The 27,926-nt window shown below is 33.7% G+C and overlaps 1 protein-coding gene across 4 annotated transcripts in view; it reads left to right on the top strand.

Moving 5' to 3' along the window:
* The window catches only part of LOC145254893 (sodium-independent sulfate anion transporter-like), a 635,989-nt gene extending 613,170 nt beyond the window's left edge, over positions 1 to 22,819 (top strand). For all 4 annotated transcript variants that reach the window (XR_013863830.1, XM_080113811.1, XM_080113816.1 and 1 more), the window contains 3 exons: positions 411 to 476; positions 2,073 to 2,163; positions 13,422 to 22,819. Coding sequence is in view for 3 of the 4 variants with exons in the window: in XM_080113811.1 (XP_079969937.1) it covers positions 411 to 476; positions 2,073 to 2,163; positions 13,422 to 13,474 (210 nt within the window). In the remaining variant the exon portion in view is untranslated. The remainder of the gene's footprint in view (positions 1 to 410; positions 477 to 2,072; positions 2,164 to 13,421) is intronic.
* Positions 22,820 to 27,926: the final 5,107 nt, after the last annotated feature.

The raw sequence follows: 27,926 nt of genomic DNA, 5'->3' as shown, positions 1-27,926 counted from the left end.
AGGGCAAATATAAATGCAGTGGTGTAAGTTAGTGCAACCCGGAAGTACATATAAGGTAAATTAGGGTCTTCTCTGGAGATATCCCTACCACATGGAAAGCCATCTTTGATGTAGGCACATATTCCATGCCCATGGCAATCTTGGGGGTCAGATTTAGATGTTAAGTTAGAGTATCTTTAATTATATATATATATATATATATATATATATATATATATATATATATATATATATATATATATATATTGATATTTTTTGTCATGCATTTGTTTTTTCTTTAGTTTGGAAGTCAATCCATTTTTCACCAATTCTGATTCCTTACTCAGTGAGAATTAGCTGTAAATTTTACTGCATTTCACATTAAAACAGTGAAATATTTTTTGTTGATTATTTATCTTTATTTTTGACAGAGTATAGAAAAGATTATCGCATATCTGGAACCTCACAACATTTATTTGATACTCGTTGGATTAAAGGTAGGATTGAATTGATTTTTTTATAACTTTGAAGTAAATTGTGTTGTAATCATTGTCAAGTTATGCAGAACGGATGTTAATTAAGAAAACAAGTATGCCATGTATTTCTAATAGTGTTATCTTCCCCGAATTGTAGCCCAAATAAATACGAGGAGAACCAAACTTTTAGTTGCTCCTGATATTCCTATATAAAAGCAAGGTTAAAAGGTTAAAATCCTTATCTTTCTTTGATTGCTGAGTTGACCAAATCCCAATGCAGTAATCAGTTTTGATGACACACAAGTTTTTTGATCCTTGTGTCTATTATTTTAACAATCAATCAATAAATCCAAAGTTCGATTTTATTCATCAATCTCCTTCTAGTGTAATATACTGATTCCAATGCTTCTCGGTGCCATTTTTGTTTTTGCTCTCAAAATATACCTTAGTTTCTGATATCAATTCTAAATTAAATCCAAATCTTTTTTCAGGAGAATTTTTCTGGAGAGTGAAAACAGTCAGTAGTGGCTGAGGTTCCGATCTCAATAGAAGCAATTCAAAGTGTAATTCATGTAATTTTGCAATCATTTCAACTGACTTATGACACAATACAATGGTAAAAGAGTATGGATTTCTAATACGTTTGTAAGAATTTTGGCAATTTTTCCTTTCAAACAAACTAATAATGATATATAATATTCTATATTTATGGTTTTTCTTTTCTTGAATGTACAGATTACTCTGTACATCCCAAAATATAGAAGTCAAAACCTTGTCTGCTGATGTTTGCATCTTTGATTATTTTGGGTGGCTTTCACCTACTGCTGTCCACTCAACTGACTGCTAATTTGATTCCAGAGTGAAGTGGTGGGTCTATGTTTCATCCATCATCACATATTGACACAAAAACTCCTTTTTATTGCATTGAAATTGTTGCAAACAATGCTGTGAGTCATTGACACATTGCTTTTTATTAACTGTGAGCAGCTTTCTCATTGACAAGTATTCATGAAAAATGGTGAATGCATTTTGATATCTTCATCTCCTCTGGCTCAACATCCCCAAACATCCTTAGGCAAGGTGTTCACCCCATCATCCAAAAGCTATCTTTTGGATCACGTCCCACCTTGTTTACTTCTGCAAGAAATGCAATTTTCATTTTTTAATAGGAGTTTTTTTTATTACTTCACCTCATATTATAAATGTTATTTCCTTCAAGGCAAAAATTGTAAACATTAATGATTATTATTTCTTTTCGTATTTCTCAATCCTATTAACTATTCAATCTCTTTCTACTTTAACTGTCCCAGATATGACACTAAACTGCATCTGGCAGTCAGATCTCAATTGGACTTAATGTGGAGTTACTCATTAGTTACTAAGACTCTCAGGTTGCTGTTTGAATTTCAATAGAATCTCTTGTTTATAGACTATTTGCAAAAAAAATTAATATACCAGTCGTCTAAAAAAACATTTACAGTATGAGTAAATATTTGAAGAAGCTGAGCTTTACCAATATGACTGAGTTCAGAATTAAATAATCTAAAAATAGTTTATTCAAACTAAACTAGACAATATTAATAATTTTACAATAGATATTTTGTTTGTATATTTTAGACAAAAGAGAAAAATAAACTTTTGGAAGCCAATATTCCTGCTTTACAATTTTCATCTTCCATTGAAAGTGCAATTCAGCAAATATCAGAAGGTAAGTTATCATTATCGTTTGTACTTCAATTGCTGTTTTTATTATCTTACCCAAATGTCAAAAATCACAGAAATAAATCTCTATATATATGAAAGAACGTGTGTGTGTGTACATTTCTCTATGCAATAACTCTCTCAATTTTTAGTCTACAGACTCGAAATTTGATATACAGGGTACTGAGATTTGGGAAAATCGATGTGATTGGTTTTTGGCCAGAAATTTGGCTGTTAAGGGGGTCAAAGTTCAACGATTTGACCTTTGAGAACTCTACCAAACTCCTCCGGCAATTTTGGGTCTACGCACTTGAACTTTTAGATATAGGTTCCTTGGACATGGATCTAACTTAATAACTTGATTTGAGCCAAAAACAATAAATTTTAAGGGGTCATAATAGGGGTCAAAGTTAAAAAAAAAATTGACCTCTGCAGTCTCTTCCAAATTACTCAGACAATTTCTGGTCTAAATATTTGAAATTTTACATAAAGGGTATTCAGAGATAGGGCAAGCTTTTTCATCAGTTTGGGTCGAAAATTTTTAGTTACCAATATATAAATGTATGTATGTCTGTTTGCATGTCTGCCTTAAACTTTCAATAGAGGCGACGGATTTTACCAAGATCAGTATCGTTTTAAAGTTCGATCTTTCATACGACAAATATCGAAAAATTGGCTAAAAACATTAATATCTTCCCCTTCAACTAGGCACTTTTCTACGCGGGGGGTCACTTTTTTCGCCGATATTTTTTAAAGTTATCCTCTCCTTTAGATTGTCTAGCCTTAATTTTTAAAAATGCCGCTTCCGGTTTGGCGATGGTCGTAACAGCATAAACGTTAGGTGTTACCCCGTTCTTTTCCTCCTTTGCGGTATGGGTTCGAGCCTGCCTTCCTACTACCACTTTTTTTTTTTTTTTGCTCAACATACACATCCAAACACCCGGGCAACGCTGGGCTGAAATGCTAGTATTATATATTTCCTACCCATTCTATGATGAATGAAAGAAATGTTACGCTTTCAAATTAATCAAGTAAACATTGATAAAATGGGTAACATTTTTATATTTTTTCTTCTTATTTTTAAAAATTTATTTTGGAACATAAGTGAAAAGAAAATTAAATTATACTGCTCTCTACCAGGATTGAACCCATTGCTTTCAGAGGATGAGATTTTTGTAATTAATACTTCCTATTTTTAACATCTATTCTTTTCCCATTCAGGTTTTTGTAAGTGAGAAACAGATTATTCCAAAGTGACTCATATATTTTATGACTAATACACAATGAGTTTATATCCTACATTTGCAATATAATCAAAGTGTAATATTCTATTATTTAGAAAGGGATGGGTGGGGCTTACTAACCAAATTCTTTATTCTTTGTTTTTTCCCACCACTCGCCAATTCTCGCCAATGAAATGATTGTATAGATACGTATTTATTTTCAATAAAATTTTGGAACAATTTCGGAAATGTTATCAGTCCTTGGAGTAAACGTGGTATTATGGTGATTGATGATTCTAGTTAAGAGAAGATAGCTATTTTTTAGTCATGATGACAAAGGATGACCAAAGACACCCATTATCCTAGATTTCTGATTAGCATTGCTCAAATGTATTGTATTTTTTTAATGTTTTATGCAAATAGATATTTAAAAGTGTAGTATTTGTATAGCATAATTATGTTGACACAATGGTTCCCACTGGATCACCAAAGTTAAGCAACGTTAAACTTGGTCACTACTAAATGGCTGACCATTTAGGACTTCCAGATGCTGCATATGCGCTCCGCTTATTTCAACAGTCATCCTGGACTTCCCCTTGCCACTGGACTCAAACAGTGCCGATTCAGGAGAGATATAGTTGGGGATTGTGCAGCCCTTGTCTCACAATTACATGCACAGCTGACCCGACAGGGGGTATCCTTTGTCTTTTTAGACTAAACAGAGGCATCAAGTATTTGTTCTATGATGGGTCCAACCAGTCAATTCTTTTTAGATAATTGTTACCAGCACTGAACGTCTCATCCAATATTAAGCTCTGCCTTGTGTCATACTCAACCCTCATGGAGAGAGTAGGTCAATAACAATTTTTATAAGTAATTTTTCTTCTGCTTGTTTGTTTGATTTCATGTTTATTACTGTTTAATAAAAAAATAAAATGAATTAAATTTCTTGTGCAAGTTCTTTTGTTTTTAACTTACGTATTTTTATGATTATATTTATTTCCAAAAGATAGCTGTAATTTTGTTGCATTAAAAACAATGCTAATACTTCAGTCAACTGCTGCTAATGCTTGCATATGTAATGAATTACCTCTTTTTAGTGTTATACACTAAGGAATAGCTTTTCATAGCTATTCCTTATTTCAATATATATTGAAACAAAGAAACTGCATATTATTATTATTATTATTATTATTATTATCTTCTTTTTTTTACTACTCACAAGAACTTTTCACACAGGCCATCATAAAAGATCTCTCTTTGAAAACAACCTGTGATATTCCCTGGAGTCTAAGTGACAACAAGTCTCCCCCAGATTTCCAATACTCTCCACCTCTTTAGATAACCTTTGCAGATGAATTTGTATTATTCAAACAGTCGCTTGCCATTGATTTCTTGCAAGCAACACTCATTGGTCTTCACTGAAAATTGGGTGGCAATAAGACCCCCAAGGTCCCAGTTCTCTTCATATTCATGTAGTGGGAGTTTGGTTAGTGCTTTTTCTTCTAGGTCTTTCTATCCTGCTTGACTCTTCAACTATTAGGTGTGGTGCCAGTCATGCTGAGTCTATAGATTTGTTGGGGTGGGGGGTCAATTAACACTTTTGTTATTTCAGTTCTCTTGGTTCCATTTTTTAATTTCATTTCTGTTGCAGTTTCTATATGTTTGGTTAGCGTTTGTCGTTTATGTGTATTAGTTTCCGCACTTAAGGGTTTTCCTTAAGTTTTCAGCGGTTTTCTGCATTACTCTCAGTTATTATTAACTCACTAGGAGTATTCACACAGATCATCATCAAAGATTTCTCTTTGAAAACAATTTGTAGGACAACAAGTCTCCCTAAATGCTGCCATTTGCTGAGTATTTGCCAAGCTCCTGCCAGCGCTTGTGGAAAGGGCATGCTCCCAGTTTTGGACCTGTATCAAGGTGTTGATTGAGGCTGAAGGCAGCTACATTGAATAGATGTCAGCTCTAGTGCATAATCAAGTTACCTGAATTACTGTAGTATCTTTAGGGCAACTTTTTATCGTTCCAATATGTCCCATAGAAATTTGTGACTTTCATTTTCAAGTACTATTGCCAATTTGTGCTTGTACTATTTTTCAGGGTGTTCAAGATGCAGATTTTTGCATAATTCCTAGTGTACTGCCTTCCCCACGTAATCATGTCTATTTTTATATTCTTTTTTGGGCTAGTTTGTTACATTTACTTATTATATGGTTTATTATTATCTTTTTGTTCACAGAGACTGCAGTTGCCATTTTCTTGTATCTTGTCAATCCTTGCTTTGATGTGGTTGGTTCTATTTGTGTTATTTTGTGTAGCTATTATTAAGAATTCAGTTTCTCTGTTTAGGCTTCCTTTTTTTGTAACCATGTTCAAGTGGATGTTGGTGAATGTAGGGGCAGTGAGAATTGGCTGAAAGGGTCCCAGGACACGAAAGGAGTTAGGACAGGAAATGTCAAAAAACCATGGACAGATAGGGAAAGAAGAGTACTGTGGGAACGCTTTGTAAAAAGTGAAAGTACCAAATCTGGTGGATATATCGGAAGAGTGGAAATCTAGCGGAGAAGGAGCTAGGAGTGTGGCAAGTTTGGTATCTCAGTTAAAACAGATTAAAAATAATAACCTACTTTCAGTGATTGCAAGAGATTTAACGGATGGTTAGGAATGAAATGAATAGTGAAAGTAAAATTGATGAAACTAGCTCTGATGAAAGCATTGAGGGTGTGGAAGTGCAGAAGGGAAATGTAAGCGATGATGTGAGGTGGACAACTGAGGAGGAACGGAATGCTATTGTTAGGCGAAGTGACGAGAAGGAGTTTGAAGGATTTAAGGCAGAATCAGTGGAAGGAGCAGATGTATGGAGAAGTGGTGGTGAAATTTGAGCTTTGACTTTTGTAGAAAAAGAAGTACTTCAGTTAAGAGAGGTTTTTCTTGGGGGCGAGATCATAGATATTCCAAACATGAAGAGTAGTGATGGGCGGAAGGTGAAAAGCGAGGTAAAAATAGTTCAAAGTGTAATTAACAACATCATAAGAAAAAACATATCGATTACGGAACTTAACATGCTTCTGTATGCAGCGTCATACGTTATTGCGAATCGTCTTGGCTTAATACATAAGCAGAAGAAAAAGAGGGAAATGAAGGATAGAAGGCCATACTGGCAGAGGCGGCTTGAGGAAAGTATTAATCTGTGTCGAAAAGACATTGGTAGAATCGAAAAAATAAGAAAAGGAGTTTAACTAGGACAGAAAGCCAAGGACAAGCTTGAAAGGAGGTATAGATTGCTGGAAAAGGGAGCGATAACACTTTTAACAATGTTGAAAGAGAAGGTCCACACTGGTGGTATAAAAATTTGGAACTTTGTTGGAAAAAGTGTTGCATTTCAATAGAATAACCTTTTTCGGAACAATCAGTCTCAGCTTTATAAAGAATTAAATGGTAGTAAACAGGCAGGAAATAACAACACTCCAAATGCAAAAGATGCAAGGAAGTTCTGGAGTGCGATTTGGTCTGTCGAAGGGTGATATAATGAACAGGCTAGCTGTTTGGGAGAGGGAAGAGCAAAGCTATCAGGAATGCAGCAGATGGAGAAAATTAAGATTACTATTGATGGCGTGAAGGATGGCAAACTGGAAGGCACCTGGTCCAGATGGAGTGACGGGCTTCTGGTTCAAACAGTTTCAATGCCTTTATTCACCTATATCTGCTGCCCTGCAAAGGGTCGTAGGGTTGGGAGAGGTCCCTGATTGGTTTGTTAAGGGAAGGATGACACTGATTTAGAAGGATCCTTCAAAGGGAATAGCTGCCCACAATTGCAGACCAATTACATATCTATTGCTAATGTGGAAGCTGTTAACCAGAATCTTTGCAGAAAAAGTTTATGGACATCTTGTGAGTAATGGTGTTCTCCCTGATGAACAGAAAGGATGCCAGAAAGGTTCGAGGAGTACCAAGGAGCAACAAATAATTGATAAGGCAGTAATGCAGGATGCAAAGAGGAAAAAGAGGAATCCGAGTGTAGCATAGATCAATTACAGAAAGGCTTACAACATGGTTCCTCATTCATGGATCCGTGAAATATTATCGATGATGAAGGTTGCTGGGAATGTGATAGGGCTTTTAGAGACAAGTATGGCTCAATGGAAAACAGAGAGGTGCTGGAGCAGGTTGGCATTAAACATAGTGTATTCCAAGGAGATTCGTTATCTCGACTTCTTTTTATAATGATAATGATACCACTGAACATCCTCTTGAAGAGAGAGAAACTGGGGTATAACTTTGGATCTGGTGGTAGATGCCTCAACTGTCTACTTTTTATGGATTATTTGAAGATATTCAGTTGAAATGAGAAGGAAATGGAGAGACTGGTAGAGCTCGTAGAGACATACTCGGAAGACATCGTGATGGAGCTTAGGATTAGTAAATGTGCGGTGCTGGTGATGAAAAGGAGAGTAAAGGTTCATTCGAATGGAATAGTGCTGCCAAATGGAAAAATTATGAAAGAAATAAAAGATACAGGGTATAAGTACTTGGGAGTGCTGCAGGGTGTAAGCATCATGAACAGAGAGATGAAAGAGAAAGTCAGAAAGAGGTATCTTAGAAGATTGAAATTAATTGCGAAGTTGAAATTGTTTGGAGGAAACCTAATGAAAGCGGTGAATGTATGGGCAGTCTGTTTTGAGATACAGTGTGAGAATTTTAGAATGGTCTGACAAGGACTTGCATGCCATGGATATCAAAACAAGAAAAATTTTAGCAATGTTTGGTATATTCCACATTCGAAGTAGTGTAGCGAGGCTGTATCAAAAGAGAAAAGATGGTGGGAGAGGATTGAAAAGTGTAAAAGATTGTGTTAGAACTGAGGAGATGTCATTGAAGGAGCATGTGGTTAGAAGTGAGAAGTGGATGCTAAAGGTTGTGGCTACTGAAGTGGAGGTATGTGAGACCAAGGCTGAGTATGGGAAACCTATACAGAGAAAGGGCAGAGGAACTGCCTAGGAAGAAAATGCATCGAAAGTTCTTCCAGGATATAGCAGAAGTGGCTGATGAAAGATCATGGCAGTGGCTTAGAGTTGGGTATCTGGCTAAGAGTACTGAAGCTTTTATTTGTGCAGTACAAGAGCAGGCATTAGAAACAGGACTGTTCAAAAAAGTGGTTCTAGGAGAGGAAGTTGCTACAGAATACCGGATTTGTGGTAAGACCTGAGACTCAATTGCGCACCTTGCAGCAGGGTGTAGCAGATTGGCCCAGAGAGAGTACCACAAAAGACACGATCATATGGGACTCCGAATATATTGGGAGGTCTGTAAGAAGGTTGGGGTGAAGTGTGCTGGAAAGTGGTTTGAGGAGGTGCCTGATGAAGTGAAAACAAGTGAGGATGGCAAGGTAGAGGTATGGTGAGACAAAAGTGTCATAACGACCAAGCAATTGAACATAATCGCCCGGATTTAGTCATCATTGACAAAGTCTCAAAAAACTGGAAGATTGTAGACTTCTTAGTACCCTGGGATATGAACATAAGAGAGGAGAATGAGAAGTGGAGCAATTATGCTCCATTTGCCTTGGAGATAAGGCATATACACGGGGTTAAAACACAAATAATCCCAGTTGTAGTTGGTACGCTAGGAGTAGTATTAAGTCGTCTGGAAGGACAATTTAAAAAAACTATGAATCCCCGATATTTTAGGTGGCTTTCAGACCTCTGCTATTGTAGGTACCACCAACATCCTTAGGAAAACCCTTGATCTTTAAAACTCCTGGTTTGGAGCTGGGATTGAGGCAAATCTTCTGGAAATGAATTCCATCCTTTTCAGGGAGACATTGATAAACGAAATCAGAATTATTATTATTATTATTATTATTATTATTATTATTATTATTATGTTGTCGTTGTTGTTGTTTTTGTTGCAGTAGTAGTATGAGCTGAGATTTGATGATTAAATAAGTAGTATTATGCACCCCCTCCTCTTCATTTTCATTCTCTGTTTGCCCCACATTTAAAAAAAACTCTGAAGTCAAATGGAGGAGAAAATGGTTAAAAAAGCTAACAGGAAATTTAAAGGAGAGTGGGTATCATGATGGGAATTAGAGAATTATGCTAAACTTGTGAGGCAGGGTGAGAGGGGGAGAAAAAGAAATAATGATATTAGTGATAATAATAATAGCCATGGCATGGATTGATTACAAGAAGGCCTTCAACAGAATTCCACAAACATGGATAACTGAATGTCTAAGAATGTATAAGATATTCGGCAAGATTATTAATATTATTAAGAAAGCAATGGAAATATGGAGACTGGAACTGACAGCTGGAAGACAGCATCTGACTGAAGAATACAGAGAGGCATCTTCCAAGTAGACTCATTATCACCACTACTGTTTATAATAGCTATGATGCCACTAAACTGCATACTTAGGAAATTATACAAATTTACATGCACAGAACAAAGAATGAACCACCTTTTGTCTATGGATAACCTCAAGCTGTTTGTTTTTAGCAAAAAAAAAAAAAAATACTGAAAAAAGTGATAGACACAACCAGAATATTCAGTAAGGACATTGAATTTCGAATGGAAAAATTTGCATTACTAGAAATGAAAAAGGGAAAACTAGAGACATCAGAAGCTATATAGTAGAAATTTAATTTAAGGAATAAACACCTGAGCTGTATCGCTAATAAGGTACTCTTGACCTTTCATAGGATGGCTTAAAGAAGAACTTAGATACCATGATCAAAGGACGAGGAAATTAATGGCAATGCACAATGCATTACACCCAAAAAACAATACTGACCGACTCTATGTGAAAAAAAAACAAAGAAGAAGAGGATTGATAGACATAGAAGACTGTGTAGAATGCACAAATAAAAAGATTTGGAAGAAAACAGTAAATGTAGAGCCTGTGGGCAAAGAGATGAAACAATAAACTACAAGTGAATGCAGCAAAAAGAATGTAAAGACAATTTGTCCAAAAAGGACAAGCACAACTACATGGAGAAAGCAGTGCACTGGAAAATTTGCAGACAACTACACCTTGAGCATGCTGATAAATGGTTCAAACACAAACCAGGGCAGAGATAGTACAGAAAAACAAAAACCACAAACTCCTTTGGGACATGGAGATACAAATAGATAAACCCGTTCAAACAAAAAGACCAGATGTCATAATAATTAACAAGAAGGAAAGAACCTGCCAAATTGTAGATTTTGTCAGCTCAACAGACCACAGGATGAAAATCAAAGAGACAGAAAAATTAAACCAGTATGTGGAATCGGCCAGAGAACTGAAAAGAATATGAAGCTGAAGAAAATTAATATAATATAAATAATTGTAAGAGTCTAAGAACAATCCAAAAAAACGTGGAAAAAAACTGAGAAATCAGAATCGACGGGAAAACCGAGATTATGCAATGAGCGGTAATGTTGAAGACAGCTGAAATTTTAAGGAAAATCCTCGAGTGCAGAAAATAGTTCACATGCACAACAAATTTTAACTGGACATGTAGAAACTGCAACAGTAATGAAACAAAAAGGCACAACTAAGAGAACCGGTACAACAAAAGTGAAAAATGTCTATTCCCCCTTTCTTCCATCCCTTTCCCCTTCCTCCTCCCCCCCCCCTAAAATAAGATTGGCATCAGCATGACTGACACAGCACCAAATAGTCAAAGTGTCAAGGAGGATAGAAAGATTGAGGAAAGAAAGCACTAATCAAGCCTCCACTGGATGAGTGCAAAGAATACTGGGACCTTGAGAAGGCTTATTGCCACTGAAATTCCAGATAAGACCAATAGTCGCTACCAATAAGAAATCAATGGTAAACGGTTGTTGTAATAATGCAAATTAATTTGCAAATCGTATCAAAAGAGGTGGAGAATACTGGAAATCTAAGGAGACTTGAAATAAAATGGTGAGATACTCCTGGACTTGAACCAAGGATCATCTGGTCTGTAGTCAAATGCTCTACCACTCAGCTATATCTCCAGATTACAATAATTCTGTTTTCTTTTAAGAAATGATTTGCTGACATTTTATTATCTCTCTTGGCTGGTGTAATGTAAAATATTCCCCTGTAAAAATTCTATAAGAAAGAAAGGCTATTTTTAGGATTGTGTTTTTTTCAATTTTCGAAACTCCTCAGATGAACTTCTGTACAAAACATATCTAAGAACACTGCCAGACATATAAATTAGCTTTGTGTGAAATTTGCAAAAGATAGACTCAGCCATTTTAGAACCTATCAGGAAGGAACTCACACATATACACATACACACACACAAAGTAACTTTTATATAATAGTAGAAATAAATCTGAGGTGAAGACAAGTTGAAATTAAATATTTTTATTTTTTATTACCTTACTTGTCTAGTTACAACCACTGTCAACAATTTCCTGCACGCTCTATCTCTTCCTAAATCTAAACACAAATTCCATGAACAAAGCTTCTTTCCTAGAACTACTCTGTTCTGCTGACCTGCTTTCCAGCTGACTCCAATATGGTCATATTCAAGTCCAATGTAAACAAGTACTTGTTGGGCCGTCTTCTTAAATAATCAAATTATACTCAATTGTCACCACTATCGATCACTACACTGTTGTTCCGTTGACCACTGTACACTCATTAAACCTTATCTTCAAGTGACCTTTAGGCCTTAATAAGTGGTGCCTCCCTTGTAAAAAACAATTAACAATTTTATCGAGTCCACACCTAAGTCTGCTTTTTAAAAAAATCCAGGATTCCAGCTGTAGTAATAATTATCTTGTTCGAGTTTTTGTGAAGGCCCAATAATAATAAAGACAACGCAGTGGTATATTTACAAGAGTGTGTATTTACAGAAGTACAGAATGGTATGTTACAGAACGACTACACTGAGAAAACTTTAAGATTTTGTCATAAGCCCCTCTATACATATTATCTAGAAGAGTCCATATCATCACAAAATAGTGTTGATCACCATCACAACATAACAATAGTTGATCTTACTTCTCACAAAGCTCAAAGGTCAAAAATCAATAAATCTATTGTTTTTTTCAATCAATATCATTATATATCTTTAATTCCTTTTGCCCTCCAAGTAAAAGGAGCAGATCCTATGAATAGTCTCAGGTGTTACTTTGCCTTAGTACACCACTGCTGCTTGCGATACTTCTTATGAGTTAAATAGAATCTTCATCTGAGATTTTTATTTCTAATAAGCACAATTTATTCAATAAATTCACAATTCAACATTTGACAAAATATGATTTAAATGTAAAAGTTTATGAGAATCTTTTTCAACTAACAAATTTAAAAAGTGTGTGTGTGTGTGTGTGTGTGTGTGTGTGTGTGTGTGTGTGTGTGTGTGTGTGTGTGTGTATCAATATGGAACATCAGAAAATTTCATCTGATGTATTGCTGGCTCAGCAGGTCAAGAACATGCTTGAATAGTGGTGAAGGGGATTCACTTATATATCGAAAGCAATTCACGATTGTCCACGCTATGACATCTCAGTCCTGTTCAGAAAGGACCAATCAAATTGTCTTTGTGGCAGTTGGTTGGAATACAAATCTGTTGAAAATATCAGAATATTTTGACTGCTTGTCTAATGATGCTAGATGTCCAAGGTTTGTTGTCAATTCTGTTAATGATGTGGAATTGCACCTTGTTATTACTCCTAGCTTTATTTAGGAAAAGTATCTGTTAGAGTCCCATCTATGCAGTAATTAGAATCAGATGTGGGTATGACCTAAACAGCATCCTATGAACATAACTTGTTAAAGCAAACACCATATATATTTGAAGATATTAAGAATATTAAGTATAAAAACTTTTACCAGTATGTGACTGAATTCTGCATGAAATAAACTGAAAAAGCTTGATATGATGTAAAATAAATAAAGAATAATTTCATAATGGAATCATAGGTTGGCTTTATCCAATTCTTATTTAATTAAATATATATGATTAAAAATTCGTGTTTTTAGTTCAACTTTGTAATTTTTTTTGCATATTATTCAAATAAATTTATATGAACTTATATTTGAAATTTTCTATTTCAGAAAATCCAAGAATTGACTCTGAAGAACAAGCTGAACTAATCATCAACAACTGACTATTTCTTAACACAGAAATTCTCAACAACATTTAATTTCTTTTTAAAACATTGTTTCTACTCTTTTTTTTTTTAAATCACGATTTTATGCAGTATGAACACAAGGGTTTAACTCTAATCTGTCTTGTAATATGAAAATTCTCATCTTGTTTCCATGTATATAAGTGTTACCATCTCATGATGCAAGTGGCACAACACATTATGCTTCCATAGAGTTTCTAGTTCAGTTTACAACAGAAATATAATCATGATGTTAGATTATATGGAAGCTCACTATAGTATGAGCAAAATTTGGTGGAAGGATTTGTACAGAGTGGTCTGAAAGTCTTGGTACCCATACCAAAATATATGAACAATAAAGGAACAACTAATAGAGCAATACAAAACATGTATGTTGGATTCAATTTTATTTCACTTTACGATTTACTAATTTTAAAGTGAAATTAAATTGAATCCAAGATACATGTTTAAAATGTATAAGAACAATAAAAACAATGGAAACACAAGAATAAAAGAAAAGAACAGAATTCGGTTTATTCACTTTCATGAACAGTATCACACATCAAGAAGGTCTGTATAAACATCATGATTTTTGTGGCACAAAATGATGATGCACCATGAGCTGCATGATTTTTTAAATACTTGGGGATATGCTAAAATTGAATCACACACACATAACTGATCCTACAAAAGGGTTGATATGCCATAAGACAAAACCATAAACATAATTATGTTTATGGTTTTGTTTTACGGCATATCAACCCTTTTTTGTTTTTTTTACGGCATATCAACCCTTTTGTGTTGTAATTTATTCTCAACAACAGAGAAACAAGTAATAGACCAATACAATACAAAACATGTATCTTGGATTCGATTTAATTTCACTTTAAAAACAGTCAAATGTGTTAAATTGAGAAGTAGTCAACCACCTCAGCAAAAATAACCTTCTTAGCAACATGCAATATGGTTTCCGTTCTGCTAGATCTACAGCAGATATGACTATGGTTAAATCTCATAGGATTAGCGAATCTCTTGACGGAGGCTTCCTTTCTAGGGCAATTGCTCTAGATATATCTTTTTTCTTTTTTTAAAGCATTTGATAGGGTATGACATAAAGGTATGGTATAGCTGGAAATGTTTTCTCAATTATTAAATCATTTCTCTCTGATAGGTTCATAAGAGTAGTGGTTGATGGGCAGAAATCAGAAGCTCATAGTAACTGGAGTCCCTCAGAGGTCCATCCTGGGTTCAACTCTCTTCCTCATTTGCATCAATGATTTTCCAAATCACATCCTTGGATTATGCACAGACATTTATGCTGACGACACTACCATCAATCACAAAACCAAAGCTTCTATCTTTACATCATCAATGCTCTGATTCCCATTAATTGAAATGAATGGTTTTTGTCTTGAGGAGGCTCCATGTTTTGACAAGCTTCTAGGCTTGACCTTTACTCCTGACCTAATATGGAACATGTACATCAAATCCGTTGCCAAGATCTCTGGAAAAATGGTGGAATCCTTCTAACGATCCAGTAGATATGTATTTGCTGATGCAATTCTCTACCTATATAAGAACCTGCTACATCCAAGGATGGAGTATTATTGTCACATATTCCCCACAATCTCTTTCTCACTGGCGCTATTTTCATGGCAAGTGCTTGTTTGAGCTCTAATCTATAGTCCCCCCTCACCAAGCATTCACAAGAAACACTCGTCCAGCTGAAAATACTATCAATAATTTCCCCACTCTTTATCTGTGCCTAAACCTAAATGTAGATTCCATGAAGAAAGCTTCTTTCTTAGAACTGCACACCTGTGGAACTCTCTTTCGTTTTCCTGCTTTCCAGCTGATTACAATATAGTTGTCTTTAAGTCCAACATAAACAAGTTCTTGATGAGCCATTCAGCTTAAGTAATCCAATTTACCTAATGTCCATTACTAACAATTACTATATTGTTCCATTGTACACTCTTTAATCCTTATCCTCGAGTGGCCTCTGGGCCTTGATAAATGGTAACTTCTTTGTAAAAAAAATAAAAAATAAGAACAATAAAAACAATGGAAACACAATAAGTAATAGAATAATAGAAAAGAACAGGAATCGGTTTATTTACTTCCATTAACACATCAAGAAGGTCTGAAGGAATGCCATTAATTTTGTGGACCAAAATGATGTGCCATAAACTTGTGTAATATTTTACATAGTTCTGTTCATTTTCCCTCGATTGATGTTACTTTTTGGAAGACACATATTCAGATCACCAATACATAAAAAAAAACTGATCATTAATATGTCACAAAAAATATATAATAAAAATAATGTTTATGGTAGATTTTTTTTTAATTGACTTGTTGATCGTCTTTCATTTTTTCCACAGTTGCTCTATTTGAAGGTACATATTCTGTTCTAAAATTATAATTCAATAGAAATGCACCCCAACACGGTAGTTGATTTACTATGTGAGTTAATATACCTTTCTTTTTTTTTTCGAACTAAATATTGTTATCAGAAGTTTGTGGTCTGTTTGTAGAGTAAATCTTTCATATAAAAACCTGTGAAACAAACATAAATTGTTGTTCAACTTTGTTTTTTGATTAGACTGTGATTTCATTCACAAGGCATGTGCTATTTATCAAACAATACAGTTCCTCATTACTCGCATCTGCTGTTACAATGATTTTCCTCTTTGGGTCGAAATGTGCTAATGATAGGTCTGCTAACAAACAGCTTTTTATTGTTTTAAAAGCCTGTTCACATTCTTCTGACCATATCCATTTTGTGCCTTTTTTTTACCAAACTTTCATATCATACTTTCTGGGATCTAAATGCTACAGTAAGTTACTAATAAAAATAAAAAAAAACCTGGAATTTAGCTACACTATCAGGTGTGGGCATGTTCTTTATAGCCTCGACCCTTTTTCAGTTTGGTTTTATTTTTTTACTGTGATCTATCCTAAATATTTTATCTTCTTTAGAATGTACTCTCACTTTTCAGCACTTAATTTGAACCCATATTCCTCAATTCTCTGTTTGAATAAAGGCTTTGTATTGCATCTTATTTTCGCTTTTAATCAAAATTCCATACCAGCCAACATTGTGTTCATTATTTACTGGAATAGGCTTGAAGCTACTTTCAATCCAAAAGGAAGACGATTCAGTTTTTAAATTCCTTTACGTATGCTTATTACCAAGTACTTCGAACATTCTTCACTGACTTTGATCTGAAGATAAGCTTCAGATAAATCTAACTTTGAAAACACTCTATCTTCATTTGATTTAGTGAATATTCATCTGGAGATGCTAGAATATATGCATAATCTTTAAAACAGTTATGTAAACTAGTAAAAAAATCAGCACATACTTTGAGCATCTCCAACTATATATATACAAAAAAAGAAAAACTGAAAAATCAGTCTGAGTAATCGACTTTTGAAATCAGTCCAATTTTTTCCAACCTTTCTTATTCCTAATTTATTGCATCCAATGTTGAAAATGGTATTTTTCTTTTGAGTTTAAAAATCGGTGTAAAATTTCTTTTAATTGAATCAACTTCTGTTTTTGTGCACAAACTGAGTCTTTTGGAAAAACGTGGGGGGATTTGCTTTTCAAATCCGTAATAATTTTTTCGTTTGTTTTATCTTATTATTTCTTTCTGTAACAAAGTTAAAGTCATAACATTATCTTTGTTACAAAAAGAATTAATCAGCAATTCACATAAGTTAAACAGAACCATCCAGTCTACACCAAAAAGATTTTCTGAGCCACTTTTGATTTATGAGTTTTTCCCATGAACGAAATGTTACATATAAATTCTCCTTTGAACTTTAATTTTTTACTCATCTGACAATTTTTCTCTGTCCGTAGAAAACAATTTCCAAGTTTGTTCATTTATTACCGAGATATCATTTTCAGAATCGAGTAATAATTTTACGGTTTGCTCATTTATTTTTATATTGAAGTATTTTCTTCTTTGACCCTTTGTTTCACTTTTTATTGCGACTTTGTTTTTACTTGTCTCTATTTTGCTAGACAATAGGAACATTTTATGGTCTATATTCCCATAATTAAAGCATATTTTATCCTTAACAGAACAATCCTTTTTATATGCTTTTCAACCATACGCAGTGCATATAACTTTTTTTTATTATTTTAATTCAACTTTTGTCTTACAGTCTGTATTCGTGATATGTTTTTCTCTTCAATCTAATTATCTTTTTTCATATTTATCAGACGGTAGCATTCCTCTGTTACTTTTTGCAGTGTAAAGTTTCAGTCCTGTTCCATAATACTAAGAATTCTTGATCTAATTTCTGTATCTTTCGGTGACATTAAGACTCTAGACAAAAATTAAACATTTGAACATGTCACTTGATAATTCCATTAAATGCCCCACCCTGTGCTTTAACCATACTTGCATATGACAAAATCATTGTCTTCTTATTTTACGATATTCAAACACTTATATCAAGTATAGAAACAAATTATCTCTTTTATCGAAAATTTTCTACAAATTTTTTATTGTTTTGCTAAATGGCATGTCTTCCTTTTGTTTTGTTTTTTTTTTGGCATGGCGATTACATTTATGTATTTAGTATTTTCTACAAATTTTTTTATTGTTTTGCTAAATGGCATGTCTTCCTTTTGTTTTGTTTTTTTGGCATGGAGATTACATTTATGTATTTAGTATTTTCTTCTGTTCCCAACTCCTGTAACAATAATGTTCTTTTTTCCTTGTCAGACCATTGTACGCATCTTTTTGTAAATATGATTTCAAACCATTGTACGCATCTTTTTGTAAATACGGTTTCAAACCATTGTACGCATCTTTTTGTAAATATGGTTTCAAACCTATGAAAATGAGCTGAAAATGTTGAACCAATATTCGGATTGTTTCAAGAGTGAATTTGAAATTTCTTCAGTCGAAAATATCATTGAGTCTGGTGATTTTGTGGTCCTTTGTCGTTTGCCTGTTGTTTGAATAACTTTTCAAACTTCCCTTGTTGTTGGTTTTGAATTGTTATTGTTCCAATTGTTGTTGTAAAGTGGTTTGTAGGACTTTAATTCCAAAATCTGCTTCATTTTACTAACATATTCACTAGGAAAAACAACTTTCTCCAATTTATGTAAACAATAAACTAAGTACAAACAAGAGGGGGTGAAAAACTCTTACTTTCTGTAAGTGTTGAAAAAAAAAAAAACTTTTTTATACATTCTTTGTTAATAAGTTAAAAATGTGGAAAAAAATTACTCACTCTCTGTAAGTCTTTTTAATATTCTTTCATTAGTAATTGTTATCATTTTTTTTTATTTTACTTGTAAGGTCATTTCAAATCGTTTGTTGTTAGTATGTTTTTTACTTGTGAGTTTGTTTTGAATACTTTGTAACCACTGATATATTCCGTGAAAGGAATATAATCATTTGAAGATGCTGATGGGATTTTCTACTGTTTCGACTAATAATTTGGTAAGTCGCTTTATTGAATGAGTGCTTGTGGTATTTTTAGCATGAGACTTGTGGTGTATCTTTTGACGTCTGTTCCTAATGTCTCTATTAGTCAGTATTTATGGCTTAACCAGCCAATCATATTCTTGTAAAGAGGAAGGATTCAGGTGTACTCATATTCATTAGATCAATAATTTTGCTCATTTTTTCCAATTTCTAGTCTGGTTTGGTGGATTAGTCTGGTAGCAAGCCTATTTTGGTTTTTAATTTATTTTGTAATTATATTTAAAAATGTTTTAATGTTTTTATTTATTTAGCCTTTCATTTGATCATTTCAGCCATTGATGAACCCCTGACGAGATGAGTAATTCCTCAACGCTAATTAATCCACATAGGGGTTTTCTGATATATGATTTCACTTATAATGACTATACATATGTACTGAGCTCTTTTCAAAAATATTTTTCTATGCTTTTACACTTATTTAATTATATATATAAATTTTGATAATCTTTCAAATTTTATTTTATGATTTTTGGTCACATGCACTAGTTTATTTTTAGTTTGATTTTATTGTTTTTTGTTTTGTTTTTGTTGTCTGATGTTCTCCCTAAGCCGTAGTTGCATAATTGACCTAATAATGTTATAACTAATTCAAGAGCTGAGGAAATAAAATGCTTCTACTTCTAAAGATTTGAAAAGAAATCTTCAAAAAAGATTCTGGTATTTTCTCTTTTATTTTATGATCAAGTATTTTTGTTGCTAGATTTCTACAGATGGGTCATATCACAGGACTTCTGACCTCTTTTGATCCAAACATTCACTGTGCCTGGCTGATAAGAAAAAAATGTTTTTTTTTAATGCTAAACAGTCCTTAAAAAATATTTGTATGACTCAGTGTTGGTAGGTTCAATTTGTATTTATTTTGAAAATAATTAATAACTTCCTACAAACTGTTTATGTAAGCAAAGTATGTAACACGTCTGTTTTAATTACATTTTAAAGCAGTTATTTAAGCAATACGTTTTTAAAAGTGTAAATGTATGTGTCCATTTCAATAATTTTTTTTTTTAAATATTTCTCCTCGATCTGCAAATTTACTGTCAAGGTAGATTTTATATATATATATATATATATATATAAATTCGTATTCCTGTTTGTTTGGTCATAATTTGATTAATATATACAAAAGGCACATTACTTTATTATTTCATTTATTTCTATATATAGTATGATTCTTGCAAAATATACGATTAAGAGGTGACCTCATTTGCATATTTTATTAAGGAAAATTGATTTTATTAAATAATGGTTAGTTATTGTATATAGTGAGAGAATTGTTCTATTTAAGTTTATTTAAATTTGATTTAGAGTGATAACATTTAATTTCATTTATTTTTACCGACATCGATTTTTTTATAAACGGGTTTGAGTTATTTCTCCTGGGCGCCAACTTTTTTTTTTTTTTTTTTCTTTTCTTTTTCGGCTGATATTAAAACTAAAAACAGTTCACACAAACTTTATATTTGGAATTAGTTTAAATAAAATAATTTCAATGTGATTTCGCAATTAACATTGTGGTCCAGTGGATTTTTATTTTAAAATAAACAAACAACCCAATTCAACTACGATTCTTTATTTGAAACAAAAACAAAAAACTTTCATTTACATTTTTCCCCAGCTTTTTTTCTTCCCATTTTTTTGACATCATAACTGCTAATTTTTTTTATCTTTTAACTCATCATTTTTTTAGCATAAAAGCGTGTATTTCGGTTAACACAAATTCTACTTTGGTATTTTTGAAACTGAATTATTTACAGTTTGTTTTTGTTGCAACAGACCGTAAAGACAAATCTTTCTAGACTGAGGCAGCATTAAAGAAATTCGCTTAAACTGGTATATAGCCATAAAAAGGTGCTCAATATCCAGAGAATAGCTTCTCTTTGTATCCCTTCTGCCGAAATATCTGGTGGAGAGTTTGTCATTACTTCTTCTTTTTTCGGGGGGGGGGGGGTGTACATTTTCGTGTTTTTATCCGTTCTTTTATTTTTGAAATTTTTGTTGGGGTAACGGTGGAGTTGACATATAATAATGAAAAACTGCTCAATATCCTTAGTATAGCAGGTGTGTCCAAACCGAACTTCATGTCGACTCTGGCAATGCTGGGTATCCATGCTAATATATATATATATATATATATATATATATATATATATATATATATATACTAGACTTTTCGCCCATTACAAATGGGCAAACGTTATAACCCTGTTAAGTTAGAATAAGTGTTTTAATGCCAATTCGATGGTTGAATATAGTTAAATTTGTGCTCAGTTTTGCATTAAATCCCTTTTAATCTCTAACAATATTATAATACTTAGTTTGCTGCACCTTATCATAACATCATAACATCCAGACAATATTTCTTCTAGAATAAATGTGATATTGTGGTGATTAATCCCTATTAATCTATTAATTGCACATCAAACAGATACCATAATACTTAGTTCATTGCAGCTTATTTAGATTCAGCATCTACCACATTCCAAGTTGTCTACTGCATTATTGCACACATTTGTTACATCTAGGAAATTGAGCATTATTCTATGTAACATATATATTAACCTAGTGTCCTACTATATTAATAATTCATTGGTCGAGAGTTTTTCAGATTATCAACTGAAGCCATAAATAACAAAGCAGTATTAAAAAAGTGTGTATAACATTTCTTTTAAAACTTATTTCTTTATCTCTCATTATTCTGGAAAATCATTTGTTTTAAAACTAAGTTCATCTACCACATTCTAGTAAAATATAATGAATAGAACAAAAACAATTTCATAAGTAAGCAATGAAAACAATATGAGTTAGGAGGTCTCCAGAGCACTCCTGAAAGCACTAAATAAAATTAGCACTACTAAAACCAAGTTTTTACTCCCCTCCCAAGAGAAACTTTTTCTTTGAGTGAGCAAAACTCAGAAGGCTCTCAGAGCGCTATTGAAAGCACTAAATAAAAGGAAAGAAGCATCTCGAGCACTAATAAAAACAAGTTTCTATCCCCCTCACAAGAAATAAAATTATTCATTAAGTGGTGAGTTGGAAAAAATATTAGTAGGTCGCCAAAACTGAATGCATGAATTATAATTAAGGAGGGATCCAGTGCTCTACTAAAATTAGGCTTTTAAGTACTTTACTTTTTATTAAAAAAGAAAACTACTCGATTTTATGTGACTTTTTTAGTGTGCAACATTTTTTAACATCACAGATAAAATTTTGTTTGTTTTTTCATACGAGTCAAATTCTGTACAGTTACCTTATTCTTTTTTCTATTTTAGCTAAAAAGTACCTTATTTCTTCTTATTTAAAAATAAGCTAATAAAATAAGCAGTGATTTTATGCGTTCCAGTTGACACACCAGTGTTTGTACAAAACTATTCATTGGACTACTGTTCTCATCTTGAGTGTGATTTTCACAACATTTCAGTCGATATAACCTCCGACCTTCTTCAAGTGTATCTTGTTGAAATCGGGAATTTGAACAGAATTTCGAATGGGACCCTTTATTTACTTCATGGGCGTAGCTTGCTCTTGTTCCATCAGCCATGAAATTCTGTCCAAATTCCTGAGTTCGACAAAAACATTCTCAAGTTCGACAAGATACACCTGAAGAAGGTCGGAGGTTATATCAACCGAAACGTGAAAATCACACAGTCCGATGAATACAAATAACCAATCCTCATCTAAAAAATTCAGAAGCATATTTTAGTGGGTTTTTTTTGTTGTATAACCTTTTCTTTCCACCATGAGTAAGATTTTATTATTTTTTCATCTGGATAAAATTCTGTGCAAGTACCTTATTCCTTATTTAGAAATAAAACTACTTGATTTTACATGACTTTTTTGTTGTATGACATTTCTTTCCGCCACAGTTAGGATTTTGTTTGTTTTTTCATCTGGTTAGAATTCCGTACAAGTACCTTATTTTCTTATTTAAGAGTAACTTATCTTACCTTTGGTTATAGTTATTTGTTGTACACTACTTTTATTATTTAAAAATCACACTAAAATAAGTTAAAACACAAAAACTTATCTATGTAAGTAGGAAAGTAACTTATCTTGCCTTTGGTACATAAGAAGATAATAATGTTATATCGGAGTGTCCTTCTCCTAGCCAGGCAAACTCTACATGGCAGAGGGGAATGGGGTCTGATTATACCGTCAGCCATTCGGTCACTTGCATGCATTCTGTAAAGCAACGAGGGTGGCCGCAAGAAGGTAGCATGCAAGCAGTAAGGAGGCAGAGGCTATAGATTATATAGATCTTAGACTAGCTTAACCACCTATTATGCATGCACTCCAATCACTCCTCCATTGGTATATCACCTTTGTCTGAGTGGTTAAATCACTATTCTTGAAGACCCTGGTGGACAGTCTTCCAAAAACAGTGTGGCCCTCCTGTAGTCGGTCTTCGATTTCTTTCAAGCAGTCAGCTTGAGTGGAAAGAATTCTTCCCAGGTATGAGAAGTGCTTGATGTATTCTATAGTGGTGCCATCCATGGTGATGTTGAAGTTTGGCACAGCTTCCCCTGGCGATGGTTGGGCCAGTATTTTGATCATGGTCTTGTCAATTGTTAGGCCAAAGTACAGATTGCTGAAGTTCAGCTGGGGTTTGGGCCACAGTGACATTGTCATCTGCATAATGCAGTTCTGTTACTTTGATAGTGTTGGTCATTCGTCTTGATTTTAATCTGGCCAATATCTATCCAGGGGTTCTTTTGGGGGACTTTGAATATCATGGCCGCGAGATAGAGGGAGAACAACGTCGATGCCAGCACACAGCTTAGTGGGGGATGCCCGTTTCTCTTCCCTACAACCTCTTTCCCACAGATGAGACGTTGTGAGCCTATCTCTGCTTTATTATTATTTTCATAGCAAATACTCATCTGAGCTTCAATCTATGGCCCCCCCTCGCCAAACTTTCACAAAAAACACTCATCTATCCAAAAACACTATCAATAATTTCCCACACTCTCTATCTGTGCCTAAATCTAAATGTAGATTTCATGAACAAAGCTCCTTTTTTAGAACTGCACGCCTCTGGAACTTTCTTCCGATTGCTAGCTTTCCAGCTGACTACAATCTGATTGTCTTTAAGTCCAATATAAACAAGCTCTTGATGAACCGTCCCCCTAAGTAATCCAATTTACAAAATTCCCACTACTTATGTTTACTACACTATAATCACATTGACTAATGTATACCCATTAGCCCTTATTCTCGGGTGGCCTCCAGGCCTTGATAAGTGGTGATTCCTGTGTAAAAAGAAAAAAAAAGAAAAAAAAGATCCAATGATCCAAAAATGTGCACGGGGGACCTCCAACAGTTCAAATGCCACAGTGGCTCTCATTGATGATTGTCTGATGTTTGCAGATCGTGTTGTTGTTCCCACTAAGCTCAGGCAAGCAGTCCTTAGACAATTACATTTGAGAGCATCTGGGCATTAACCGAATGTAATCAATAGCATGCAGTGTGGTTTATTGGCCTAATATAGACAAATACATTGAATGTACTGTCAAACATTGTATCCAACGTATGGAAGTGCAGAAGAACCCACCCAGAATTGTGGATTCTCGTTGGACATATCCAAAACAACCATGGTCTAGAATACATGTAAACTTTGCCGGTCCAATCAATGGTTTTAGTTTCCTTCTCGTTGTGGACACCGATTCGAAATGGCCATAAATATTTCCAATGCAACAGACACTCAATCCAGAATAACAGAACTCAGACGGCTATTTAGGCAACACGGCTTGTCCGAGACTTTAGTCTCAGACAATAGATTCATGTCAGAGTCATTCCAGCAAATCTGCAAATCATGTTGCATAACACATGTCTGGTCATTGCTCTATCACCGTCAATCCAACAAATAAGCTGAATGCTTTGTTGACGCATTCAAATGGGCACTACTAAAAGCAAAGGGAGGGGGAACAACAGAGTTTCCTCCTTTCGTATCGAACAACACCAAGTGGCTTGTCACCATCAGAGGCACTCATAGGAGGAAAACTTTGTGCCACAATGGACACTTTATGGCCCCAGCAACAAAGACAACAACCAGGCCCTAATGAGAAATTAATTTCAGTTGACACACCAGTGTTTGTATGAAACTACAGATCTGGACAGGCAAACTGGGTTCCGAGCATCATTTGCAAAACAAACGGACAAATCAGAGTAAGATTTTGTTTTTCATCTGGATAAAATTCTGTGCAAGTACCTTATTCCTTATTTAGAAATAAAACTACTTGATTTTACATTGCATTTTACATTGATTAAATAAAACTACTTGATTTTTATCTTTTTTCTCTATGTGATTTTTTGATTTTGTACCATACCCAGAATTGGTTCCGACTTGAACATCAAATACACTTGAGTAAACCTAGTTAACAGCACTCCAACCATTCCATTCAATCTATTGATGGACACATTTGAACTGGCATCTTCATCACCTCCCATGCGAATAAATCTAAATGAGAAGGATGAAAGATCCTACAAGACTTGGCCAAAGCTCAGTAAGTAAGGCATCTCCAAGTTAATCCTAAGTGCACTCGCTACAGCTAAATACCAAGCATGCATCTCTGCTGTACAGAAAAGTTGATTGAACCCATGCTGTGAATTTTTTGTTGTTTAATCAATTCTCTTCTACATTGGTCGGTTTTTGATGCTGTCATTTTAGAAAGAAACTTTTGTCAAACATTCCAGTAGAAATAATTTTTTTAAAAAATCGATGATCGAATAATCTATACTAATAAGTATATCTTCTGCAAAGTATCAATAAAATTAAATAAAATAAAATATCAATAAAATTAAATAAAATAAAATATCAATAAAATTAAACTGAGTTGTTGATAAAATAAATAAAATAAAATAAAATAAAAAATAGTCAAAAAACGTATCTTTTTCCTCTTCTTCCTATTTAGTGTGCTGGCTAGGAACTCACTGTAGTAGTAATTCTCTGTTTTTATTATAGAGGCGGAGGAGGTAGTCAATGTTCTTTCTCACTTAGGCAGTTATTCGAATGAGATTCTCGCTATTGCAGATCAAAAGTTTGGGATTATTGGCTTCACCACACAAAAGTTCTTTACTCTCGGAATTCTCACTTAAAACTCTTTCTCAACAATTCTTCACTTATGGTTAGATTTCAATAAGAACTAACAAGCCGATCAGTTTCCTCTCCTTTTTGGGTCTGTTTCGCTTGACATTCCCTGAGGTGTTCTGAGGAGAATCGTGAAGGAGGGGGGAATCTCACAATAACCCTCTGGAACCCTTCCATCTCTTTCTCTATCCATTTTTTTTTTTTTTGTACAGCTCTTTTTAGGTAGATGTGTGAGACAGGCGATCACTCCCATCCTCACAAACCAATCAGTGGGAACTACATAATACCACTGCTCATAACCATTGGTTAATTCCAATTGACAGAAATTCTTTGATTCTCACGCTAAGAATTTTGATATCCGGATATCAAAATGTCAACACTATAATTTTTAATAATAATAACGCCTTGCATCTTGTCCAGTGTTCAAGCAAAGTCAAAACAATAATCTTATTGCACCAGTTGTCCATGAGAACTTTAGCCGACCAGTTTTATATAGAAAAAAAAGTAAAGAAATATGAAATCAAATAGCCCATTGATTTTGAATAACACTCTATGCTAAATTCCTGACCTAATTTTGTGTTAATTTTCGCTTTACCTCTAACTTCTTGGTCTGCCTTGCCAAACACTAGCTGATCATGTCATATCCATCCACATCCACATATGTATTTTTCCCAAAAAACACAACTCGGCTGCATTCTGGTTCTTCACTGAAATAAAAGAAAACACTTGCACTCGTAAGTTCTGTCTTTGTGGAACTTATGAATGTGTCTTTTATTTTTCAGTTGATACAATTTTCAGAAAAGATTTCTCTTTTTTCTTTTCTTCTGTGTTCTTCACAGTTTGCAAGAACAGTCCGTGGAAAGGGAACATAATTAAAAAAAAAAAAATGTTTATTGACATTGAATAGTCTTCCTTGCACCGTCTTTACATTTTCCTTGAAAAGGGGACTTATATATGTGAATAGGGAGAATACCTTCCAATGGGGAATGCTTACTCTTTTTGTGGGTAATAAAAAGAGAGAAGATTTATAAACTCCTTAATTAAGAGATGCTAAAAACAAGTTTGAAATAGTGTTCGAACAAAATCCTAGAAGTGCAAATTATGTGCTAGGATTTAAAATATAGTATGTAAATGCGTGTATGGTGAGTCTCTATATAAAATGGAAATAAGAATGTATTAGTATATAGGTTAAATGAAATGCTCTAAAGCTTTAAAAAAAAAAATTCTGCATGACTTTAGTTTTTAGTTAAAAAGTGATATATATTTAGTGTTATGTTTTTACCCATTTACAGGTATACAGAAAATCTATGTTATTTTAAATTGGCTGTATTTAAATTTTTTCTTGTGTTTACATCTAGACACTAGTTTGTTCTTGGCATTTATTATAGATCTAGAGACAGTGATAATGTTAACTGCTTCAGATATACAAATATTACAAAATTTGTCCCCTGGGGTGTATGATTTAGTTTTATCCAAATATACTCCATTTAATTGAATAGGGAATTTTCTTGTCCTCCAGTCTATTGATTAATGTAGTTAAAGATGTACTATTATTTTCATTGTTTTGAGATCTTTCATTTCTGAATGAATGCAAGTGATTTGAAATTCTTACTTTTATTAAGTTTGAGGTTGCACACATATAAGTGAATGTTTTCAATATTTTATTATTGTTTTGTAGTTTATCCATTATATATTGGTGAATCTTATATTGGGGAGTTGAGTTGAGAGAGAGGACCTGAAGATGTATAATGTGAGTGTTGGTTAATCTTCTTCTGATTTTTATTGGGAATTATATTATTAGATTTGCTATTCTAGTTGTTGTTGCTGTTGTTGTTGCTATTAGAACCCTGAC

The sequence above is a fragment of the Euprymna scolopes genome, chromosome 30 (genome assembly GCF_053919585.1).
Source record: "Euprymna scolopes isolate OS-2025 chromosome 30, ASM5391958v1, whole genome shotgun sequence".
Taxonomy (NCBI): domain Eukaryota; kingdom Metazoa; phylum Mollusca; class Cephalopoda; order Sepiida; family Sepiolidae; genus Euprymna; species Euprymna scolopes.
The sequence above is the reverse complement of the archived record's forward strand: the minus strand, read 5'-3'. Positions and strand labels throughout refer to the sequence as shown.